General features: G+C 42.2%; 1 protein-coding gene across 1 annotated transcript; it reads right to left on the bottom strand.

The window, feature by feature from the left end:
* Positions 1-3608: 3608 nt before the first annotated feature.
* Epm2aip1 (EPM2A interacting protein 1) lies at positions 3609-10756 on the bottom strand. The gene has a single exon (XM_055601531.1). The coding sequence runs from the start codon at positions 10672-10674 to the stop codon at positions 8854-8856; it is 1821 nt and encodes a 606-aa protein (XP_055457506.1). The 5' UTR covers positions 10675-10756; the 3' UTR covers positions 3609-8853.
* Between the last annotated feature and the right edge of the window lie 43 nt (positions 10757-10799).

Genomic DNA, 10799 nt, shown 5'->3' with positions numbered 1-10799 from the left:
GCCAAAGGTTGATGACTCTCCATCTTATAAGTTAAGGCAGGGTCCCTAGCTAAACCTGGACTCACTAGTTCAGTTTGTCTAACTAACTTGCCCAGTGGATTCTTGTCTTCACCTCCTGGGCACTGGAATTCCTGGTGGGTAAACACACCCAACTGACCTTTATGTGGCTACTAGGGATCTGTGTCAGTTAGAATTCCTACTGGTGCAATAAAACACCATAATCAAAGCAACTTGGGAGAGAAAAGGGTTTGTTTATTCAGCTTACACTTCCAAGTTGTAGTCATCACTAAGTCAGGACAGGAACTCAAGCAAGGCTGAAACCTGGAGGCGGGAGCTAATGCAGAGGCCGTGGAGGAGTGCTGCTTGCTGGCTTGTTCCTCATGGCTTGCTCCTCCTGCTTTCTAATAGAACCCAGGACCACCAGCCCAGGGGTGGCACCAGCCACAGTGGGCTGGGCCTTCTGCCATCAGTCACTAATTAAGAAAATGTACAGCCAGATCTTATGGAGGCTTTTTCTCAATTGAGGTTTCCTCCTCTTCGATGTTTCAAGGTGACAAGAAACTATCCAGCACAGGTTCTAAACTCTCTAAACTCTCACATGGCACTCTGGGGCACAGTTCTGTATCCACTAAGCCATCAACCAGCCCCACAAACTGCCTTTTCTTGTCTTTCTTTCTTCCTTTCCCTTTTATTTTTTGGTTTTTAAAGACAAGGTTTCCCAGTGTAGCCCTAGATGGCCTTGAACTCTGCCTGCCTCTGCTGGAATTAAAGGTGTGCACCACCAATGCTTGGTTTGATTAAAAAACAAAAACAACAACAACAAAAAACCCCAACAACAGCAGCATTGCTTTTTCAATGGCAGTCATTTTATCGTTTGGTGTCGCGATGGTTTTTTTTTAATACATTATTTTTTTATATTTATTGAGAATGGGTGTGCCACAGTGTGAGTGAGTGTGTGTGTGTGTGTGTGTGTGTGTGTGTGTGTGTGTGTGTGTGTGTAGGTCAGAGGATAAATTTTTGTTAGTTCTCTGCTTCTACCATGTGGGTCCTGGGGATTAGACTCAAGTTGCCAGGTTTGGCATCAGAGGGTTCACTAAAGCAGGACATCTTTGAGAGACGCAGCCCTTAACGTGCTGGCAACTCCCACAAAGTCTCCCTCTTCTACTCTGCCAATCACAGACCTGGTCTTGCAGTTATATATGATAGATCCCTTAACAGAAATGTCTCCCAGGCTGGAGAGATGGCTCAGTGGTTAAGAGCACTGGCTCCTTTTCCAGAGGTCCTGAGTTCAATTCCCAGCAACCACATGGTGGCTCACAACCATCTGGAATGGAATCTGAATCCCTCTTCTGGTGTGCATGAAAACAGAGCACTCATCTATCTAAAATAAATAAACTGAAAGAGAGAGCGAGAAAGGAGAGAGAGGTCTCCCTAGTCACAATTGTGTTCTACCAAAAAGCATCAGCTAGTTAAACTATGGGGGAGGGGTGTGGACAGGACACAAGGACATGACGATGGAGAAAGCAGATATGTAAATGAATAAGACCTATGGGCAAGAAATTAATTTTGCCCATAATTAATTAATTTCCTACTGATGAAACATCAGAGCCCACCCTAACTACTGAATTTATCTTCCATCTTCCATGAGACACTCTTGTATTTCTTGAATCAGTTCCTCCTTACATAGGCTTTTTCTTCTTTTGAGGAACCCTCATCAGAAACAGGGCAGACATCTTCCCTTTATAACTACTGCTCACTGTACTACAAGCATGTCTGGTCAGATGGAAGGCTGAAGGACCATGTCACTGCCCAAGAATATGGAGTTAGTACACGAGATCAATTGGTGGCGTTGGAGAAGGGCGGTTACAGAAGCCAGGGAGGAGAATAAAAGTTGGCTAGCAAGGGAGAAAGGACAGGAACAGAGTCAACGGTAGTTCTAAGAAACACCCATTTTCCATACACAGAATGTTCCCCACTGAATTCTATGTATGGTGTGTGTGTATGTGTGTAGGTATATAAACTTATGGAGGTCAAAAGTCAAACCTGGGTATCTTCTTTACTCTCCACTTTTTTTTCTGGTTCTCTCACTGAACCTGGACTTCACTGACTTGGTAAAACAAGCTAACCAGGAAGCCACTGAGTCGCTCCATCTCTCCCCAGCACTTGGATTTCAGGTGTGTGCCACCACACTGTCTGGCTTTTTATGTAACAGGTAGGTCCTCACTGCTCTCACAAGTACTTTCTTTATCAGCCCACACCCCAGTAAGCTCTGATGTTGAAATCCTAACCCTCACTCAGTGTGACCGTAATACAAGAGCTGGGAGATACAACGTGAAGATGGGGTTGGTACAGACAAGAAAAGGCTTCCCACTCTATGAGGATACAGACAGCCATGTGTAAGCCAGAAGCTTGTCACCAGTCACGGTAATTCGATGTCTGAACTGACTATGACATTGCCTTTCAACAATGTCCTTATTTTCCCCTTAACTTTCCTTCATTAACTGACACCAAATGTAAACTTTTAAGAATGTTTTTTACTTTTTCATGGTCTTATGCCCTGATGTTTGCCAAAACTAAATTGAATTCTTTAAACATGTCAAGCTTCAACTTCAGTTGTACAATAGTTTTTAAAAATAGACATATAAATTTTTTTTTTTTAATTTACATGTCTGACGATGACCACGGAAGACAGAAGAGGGCATCAAATTCCTCGGAGCTGGAGTTACAGGTAAATGTGAGCCACCTGATGTGGGAGCCAAACTATAGTCCTCTGAAAGACCAGCAGGAGCTCTTACCTGCTAGGCACTCTCAGCCCCGGGAACAAAATTCTTATTTTACAGCTGCTAGTACCATACCAAAGAGGTCCCTATGGTTGCGCTATTTTAGACTTACTACTTCTCTCACTGCATCTCTACCTTGTCTGCCTTAGCTTCCAGCACCCATCTAGCCCCATGAACGTGGACTAGTAACGGTAACATCATCACATTGACGAATTCTAATCATAATCTATAGAATACAAGAACTCACATATTTCTGAACTCAAGATGGGTTTTATGTCTTAACTTTTAAATAGCTTTTAGAAGTTAAGTGTTGGTACTCAGTGGGATACTTAACACACTGTAAACCAATGTCAAGGCTTATGTCAAAAATCCCTGGAGCTTCCATGAAAATTGGCAGAGCATATGCTCCACAAACCTGAGGCTTGAGTCATCCCCAGCCTGACAGCAAAGACAAAAGCAAGCTCAGTCTCGCGACACCACACAGCTACTCAAATTACAAAACATTTGCCTTAATCCCCAAATTTATAAGTACAGTATCCAGTAGAGAGTAGAGACAGAGAAAAATAAACGATAAAATGTTAGAAGAGTCATCAAGAAAAAGGTATGTGTGCATAAAGATCATGTAAGAACGATCAGACTTCAGCTTTTAATCTGCTACCATGGATTGGAGGTTTTTGAGTAGGAAAGTGGCTTTACCTAAGAGATTTTAAAGTAAGGATCACATTGATTGCTTTGTGGAATATAACCTCTATAAAGTAAATAACAGAAGCAAGGTTATCTGCCAAGGAACACACCAAAGGTCTAACACATGTTCACTAAAAACAGACACAGGCTTTTAATAGCAACTTTATTCATAATGACCACAAATTAGAAACAATCCAAATACTCATCAACATTGAATGGGTAAACTGGTACAACGAATGGACTATGACACAGAAGTGAGAAGTGAACGCTTATAGTCCACAACACGGATTACTATAGCAGACTTGGAGAGAACAAAAGATACAAAAAATGTATATAATTCCACTTGATATAGATTTAAAACAGGCAAAAACTAACTGACCGGCGATAAGGGTCAGACCAACATCTCTCTCGGTGTGAGAGGCAAAGGGCACCTACTGGAGGAACAGAAATCTTTATACCTTGATCTGATTGGTGCATTCACAGGCGATTATAAAAATCCACTGAGGTGGACACTTAATATTTGTAAACTTTTATCTCAATGAAAAGCACAGGCATAACTAGGGGAACAGAACTACCATAACCAGTAGTGTTATCTTCCAAAAAGTTCATTTTCCTCCCAGCTGTATGGCTGGATTGCACTTCTCCTTCAACTCTGGTGTGGCTGTGGGCTTTCAGAGCCTCTGTTATCTGCCAAACTTTCTCTTCTCACTTCCCAAAGTGAGCAGTCAACTCCTAATGAGTATCTGCTTTGTCCTGAGCAACAGGACAGGGGCAATTTGAAGCAGGAATTAGTGAACTTTTCTGTGAAGTATTTCAGCTTGTGTCACACCCAATGTCTTAACTAGTCAACTCTGCAAGTGTAGAGGGAAGCAGCCATGACAGTCCACAGTGGACATGGCTGTATTCCCAAAACCCTTCCTCAGGACAGACTCGGCTGTAGTCTACCAGCCCCTCCCCATGTGACAAGTGCCACAGACAAGTTGTTGAGACACTAAACTTTCATAGTTAATGGACCTCATAGCAACCTCACCAATCCTAATCCAGAAGAACTAAAAGACTAAACATGTCATTTAGTGATCAGTTGGGAGGCATTCAGAAAGATTGCTACTGGAAGATAGAAAAGTAACTACCCAGGGGTACCCCTTGAGATGACCTGGGAGACAAGACATCTACCTTTTATTAAAGAAGAAAAAATTATTTTGTGGTATTGGTGGCTGTTGGCTGCATTTGACAAAATGTATAGGACATGAACTGAGTATTGGATCAGTTTCAAGGCAGAAATGATAGCATGTTTATAAAGTACTTACGGTGTAGGAAGAAGCAACTTTTCAAATACAAGATAAAAATGAGAAACTCTTTAACCCAAAGGTTGATGGAAACCTAGTTTTGCAACAAGGATCAATCTCTGTACTGCTGTATCTCCTACCAAGACCTCAGAGTGAATTAAGTTAATGTGACTTCCTAAAACTCAAAGTCCAACTAAGAGAAAGATACTAGCTCATCTCTTAAATTGGGCAAAATGGCTTAATGAAAGAGATTAAAAGTCTGGCTTTCTTGTTTCATGCCTCTGAATTTCATTTCTAGGTAACTGAGACTTTTCAGTCTTAAGTCAGAAAGCCAGGAAATACAGCAAATCTAAAAAGAGTCCCTGTTAAATGGATTTCATCTAGGGTTTTCTCCTTGGGAGATGATATGGGCACTCCACATGTAAGAAAAATAATGAGCTGAGGATCTTGTAGTCAAGGGCTAAGACATCCTTCTCATAAATAGGTTTACTTACTTTTAAATTCCAGAAGAGCCAGAAACCATCTGTAAAGGAAAGTAACTACTAAATAGCATGCCATTTTCTCCTAGGGTTGATGCCTACAAAAGGAAAAATGGATATTAAGTCTTTGCAGCATTGTCCTTCTCCAATACTGAAGGTAATTTTTAGCTTACTGAACGCAGTTCAATCTAAGCAGTTATCCAATCTTTCCCCTCTGTATGTAGGTTCCTTTGGAAATTTAAAATAAATAAATAAATAAAAAGACTCTGTCTTATGGATATACTTAACACTATGAAGTAGATTTGATAGTACACCTAGGTTTGAATCTTGACATTACTAATTTACTACAGTAAATTACAATCTGTTTTCTTAACAACATTCACATAGTATTTGAACCACATGCTGAGCACTGCACTAAATTCAAGAAACAATAATGAAGTTCCTACTCACAAATAAGGTGAGTTTAATTTCTTAATTTTTAATACATGGCTAAGAACTAGTCAGTGAACAGGCAGGATGTCTGTAAAGGTCAAATGAAGGCTGTGAAGGTTTCAAAGCTCATTAAAAAAACACACACAAAAGTATTTATTTGCCTAAGCATTTATTCAAATGCCAGGCATTGCACTATTCATTAGAGATGAACCAATGTGTTAGACTTCACTGTTCCAGTTTAGCAATGACCAAAACACAGTAAGAAACACTAAGTAGAAAGGACAAGGATGTTCAGCACGTGTAGCTGGGCACCCGGCCGAGAGGGCACCACTGAAGCTTCTCAGATATCTATAAACCAAGATCTGCAAGATGAACAGAAGTTCGTATTCTATCTATTCTGACAGCAATGGTGAAAGCAGTGGAGTGAGTTGATTCAGTTTCTGGCTTGGGTGAGGGCAACTGTAAAGCCATCTGCTGAAGGAAAAACTGGGGAAGAGCAGGTTTGGGAGAAAGAGCCAAAATGTGTTGTGAGGCCTGTGAGAGAGCAGTGTCAGGGATATCGGTAACTAGGATTAAGTGGGAAATGGAGGGGATAAGAATTTAGAAATATGAGCATACAGGTGGTAAATGAAGTCATAGAAAGAGAGCAACTAAGGAAGTAGTGTAGGGAAATGAAGCAAGGGCGAATGGGAAGGCTAAAAAGCAAAGAACGCAACAGGGCAGGCATACTTTAGGAAGGGCTGACTGCTCTCACTGGAGCTGGCGTCTGGGCAATGCTAAGATCATTTCCAGGAGGGAAAAAAGACTGAAGACACTGAAAGTGAGTGATCTGGCTGGAAGGTTATATGGGAGGCTGGACAAACATACATTTGAACTAGTGGGAATGAGAGAAATGGAAGGAACAGTTAAGGACACAAGAGTTGTTGTTTTTTAGTTTGTTCTTAAATGGCACTTATTTTAACTATATTCACTGAAACCACAGGACCAGTAACAACTATATATTTAAAAAGGAAAAAGAAAGAAAAAGACAGCCATGCAGCTACAGTTATTTACAGAAATACAGAAAACAGCAAAACACCTTAAGCCAGCAGTTCTCAACCTATGGGTCATGACTATAGGGGCTCGGATATCAGATATTTACATTACGATTTATAACAGTAGCAAAATTATAGTTATGAAGTAACAACAAAATAATTTTATGGTTGGGAGCCACCAAAAAATGAGGAGCTGTACAAAAAGGCCACAGCATTATGAAGGTTGAGAACCACTGCTTAAACAAACAAGACTAGTCACAGCAAACTATTGCTGAGGGTCAATTAAAAAATCCTTAGCTTATTTATATCTCCCCCATACTCACACAGTGGTTACATGATGCAAACTAATTTTATTATCACCTTAAGCAAACCGCTGAGAACTTGAATACATAAGATATTAATGTTTAGGAGACTAGAAATTGAAAGCAGCAGCTTTCAGGACTTCCAATCATTCTCTCAAATAGTAAAAGTATCTGAAATAGTTGCTGTGAAAGGTAATACACAAAGCTACTGGGAAACAACTAGCAGACTCCATCTGTTTCCCAGGCTTTTAAGCATATTCTTTGATAAGCAAACTGTCAACCTGTTCCTCGCTTCCCTATCCAGGGCACCATCAGCTTCTACTGAAGACTTCCCTGTCCCTTGAAATAAGACAATGTACACTTGGGTGGAGGGTGCTGGCACTCTGTCTGAACACCGCAGGAAGGAGAAATGTTTAAGCTTACATGCCAGAACCCTCCAGGAAATAAGATCATTACCAAGGTGCCCCTACATACTTCCCAGCACTCTCTGGGAGCCAGGGTTTCTACCTTTGGTTGAGAACCACTGATCTAACTTTGGTTTTTAGGCTCGTGTGGCTTAGGCATCAGTTCCTTCTAAATTCTTAACTGTAATCAGGTTCCTTGAATGTGCAACAATATTTAGAACAGAAAGTAGCACAACAACTTTTAAACTGTACTTGAGGGCGGAGTTACAAATTAGGTGCTGCTTTGAGATCAGGTTTCCATCTTGAGCTAAACCGTAAGGTTGACTCTTCCACAGTTAATATGTGTGATAACGTTATAGAACAAAACCAACGTCTCTGGAAATAAGAATTATTACAGTCTGTGGATAAGCGGCTTCTTGAGATTTAAATGTTCTTACTTGAGCACTGTCTTAACTATTAAATGTGTAAGACAGTTCTAAATTCTAGAGGAAATCTATTACCAGAAACTAACAAAACCTGACACCCATCGTTTCAAAATCAGGTGTCTATCTTAAGTATAGTTTCATTATAAAACACTAATAGATTTACTAGCAGATAAACAAGCTAAAACCTCTCGTAAAAGTCTCCCCCGCCTTACTGTTTTGATAGGGCCAAAGTTCTGTCTAGAGTAGAAAAAAGAATTACTGATTGGCAATGGTTAAGATTCCATACTTACCATGGTCCTCTGATAGCTGAAAAAAATTGCCCCTAGTTGTGAAAAAATAAGGAGCAAACCATCAATAATCAGTTATTCTTAATTCCTGATTGTAAGAAGCCTCCTACATCAGAATCTTAAAATAATTCTTGCTGCTCCAACCAAATTTTCTATTTTTTTCCTCCATCCATAATTTCACCATCAACTAGGTTGTTGGGGGTGGGGCTGAAACTGCCAGTATTTACTTCTGACTCAGAATGTTTAAAAAAAATCTTAAATTCTGTTAGCTAGACAGAATATCTCCACTGTGTATGTTTTTCCTTTTCAGAAACCTATTTGATATATGAGTTTCTGTAAACTGACTGAAAGACGCTTTTAAAGAGTTGGTAATTTCAAACCATGTATCATACTTTTTACATTGTGTCAAAGTAAGAGCTGAAACTTTTGGCATGTATCTTCAGAACATCTTAAAACCAGACTTCTAGTTCAACTTACAATACCAATACCAAACTTGCTGAAAACCAGTTACAACATAAAAGTAAAAGGCAATGACTTTTCCATTAAAATAAGCTTTTTAAAGGTTTTAGTCCCATGTTGCCAAATGAGATGGGGAAAGGCAACTTGTCAGAAAGATTTCAATGTTTATCAATTTGGACATCTGTAATAAGTTCAATGCTTCCCGACCATCCAAATTAATAAAGGCGAAAGAAAATCTAACTTTCCCTCCTCAGGTCGAATTCTTCTTGTCCTACAAAGGCTTACGAATCATTTCTTTCTCTCACAAGATCATCCCAGCGAGGATCCATTTCAGTTGTGGCAATTCGAAATAGTGCTTGGAGGTGCTCATCCGTCAGTGGCTGGCTCAATGTGTGCTGGTTTCGCGTTAAATATGCAAAGGCCTTATCACAGATTTGGTTACTATCAAACAAGGAGGCCACCTTATAGGCCACCCCTTTGATAATTGGGTAAGCTTCACCAGACAGCCCAGCATAAAACTGTCCCAAGTCTTTGACTCTGTATTCATTCCACAGGTCAGTGTTCCCCTGAAGTTTTGTTAGCTCCACTCTTACTGAAATGGGCGCATATTCAGGTTTAAAGCTAAACGGATTAGAGAAAAGTTCTAAGTCCTTTTTAATGAACCTGAGGTCCTTAAAATGTCTCTCGAAATCTTTTTGTAGGCGGGAGATCACCATTTGATACCTGTCCGGATCAAATATTTTTTGATCTTCCTTAAACTGCTGCCTAAGCTCATCAACAATGATGCTGAAGGCAGGAAAGTCTGTTAGATTTACTTCCTCCATCTGTCTCTGAAGTGAACTCAGCTTATCCTCAAAGGTGCAGATGCGTTCAAAGGCGGCAGCAGCAAACACTTTACTCATCTGGAGTTCTTCACTGATCTCTCGGAGATAGTCCATAATGTCCACCAAGAAGCCAAAATCACAAAGCCACTGCTTGTCTGAGAAGTGGACTGTTGTTGCCCCCACCGAAACCAAGAAGGCCTCTATTTCTTTTCTTAGTGAAAATATTAGTTTTAACGTTTTGCCTCTTCTCAGCCAGTTGTTCAAACACCGTCCATTAACTCTTTCACCATGCTCTGATTCTGATTCAGTTAGTAAAGACTGAAACTCCGGTCGCCTAACACCTCTGGTCTTAATCATAACTACCCATTCGGATATGGTATTTATGATCTGATTAATATCAACATCGTAAGAACTCAAGAGTTCCAAGTGAAGGAATCCCGAATAGTGGATAACGTTCCAACAGTTGGGGCTCACAGCCTTTTCTCTCATATAGGAGACCAGTCCCGAGTTCTCACCAATCATCCTTAAAGTGTGGGTCGTGGTCAATCCAACCATTCGCTGTAAGCTGAGTCCCGCTGTCTGCAGGGCCTCCAGAATTGCCGACATGAGAGCCCCAACACTGAAGTGATGAGTCAGGTTGATAATCGTCAGAAGATCTTCTTGCACCTCCAGGTCGCGGCCAACGCCACGGATGAAGACCAGGAGGTAGTTCTCATAGGCCACAAAAGCCTGGTCATCCAAGGCAAGAGAATAGGCCTTAAAGTCCCTGGCTCGATTAAAGAGCTGGCTACGGAGATTGCTGTCAATGCTCAGAATCCTCTGCCGCGTGATCTCCGGAGACAAATCAATGCCTTCCAGGACGCCGACGTGATCCGGCAGCACCTCCCTCAGCAACACCTCCATGCACTGGTGTACGAAGTCTCCCTCGGCCCAGCCGCGACCCTTCAAGGCCAAGAAGCGGCAGAGGCCGAGGCCTGCTCGCGTCGCTCTCTCCTCCGGAGTGAGCACGGCGGCCAATGACATGTCGCCCTGCCGCAGCCGCTCCACCAGGGCCGCGCGCTCCTCGTCCCCTACGAACCGCTCGTAGAACTCGTGCTCGGCCTCGTAGTGGCGCCTCACGTCGCGTTCCCGAGTAGAGGCGACCAGGCGGCGACACACCAGGCACAGGGCCCCGTCGCCCTCCGCAGGCTCCACCACCAAGTAACGCTGGGTCCACTCGGGCCGGAACACCAGAGCCTCGTCCACTTCCATCCTAATCCTCTTGGGCGTCATCCACATTCTGCGGAAGGCCACAGGATAACGCCGAGCTCGGAGGCCGCAGGAGACGGGGAGGAGCCCGACGAGCGCCAAGCACCCCCTGGGTTCTGCGCCAGATCACCCGTGCAGGGGCGCGCCAGCCTCCG

The sequence above is a fragment of the Psammomys obesus genome, unplaced genomic scaffold (genome assembly GCF_907164565.1).
Source record: "Psammomys obesus unplaced genomic scaffold, mPsaObe1.curated_primary_1811, whole genome shotgun sequence".
NCBI classification, from domain to species: domain Eukaryota; kingdom Metazoa; phylum Chordata; class Mammalia; order Rodentia; family Muridae; genus Psammomys; species Psammomys obesus.
The sequence above is the reverse complement of the archived record's forward strand: the minus strand, read 5'-3'. Positions and strand labels throughout refer to the sequence as shown.

Excerpts from the sequence above, each read along its gene's own strand:
- Epm2aip1 (XM_055601531.1), bottom strand. The coding sequence starts at position 10,674 with ATGTGGATGACGCCCAAGAGGATTAGGATGGAAGTGGACGAGGCTCTG.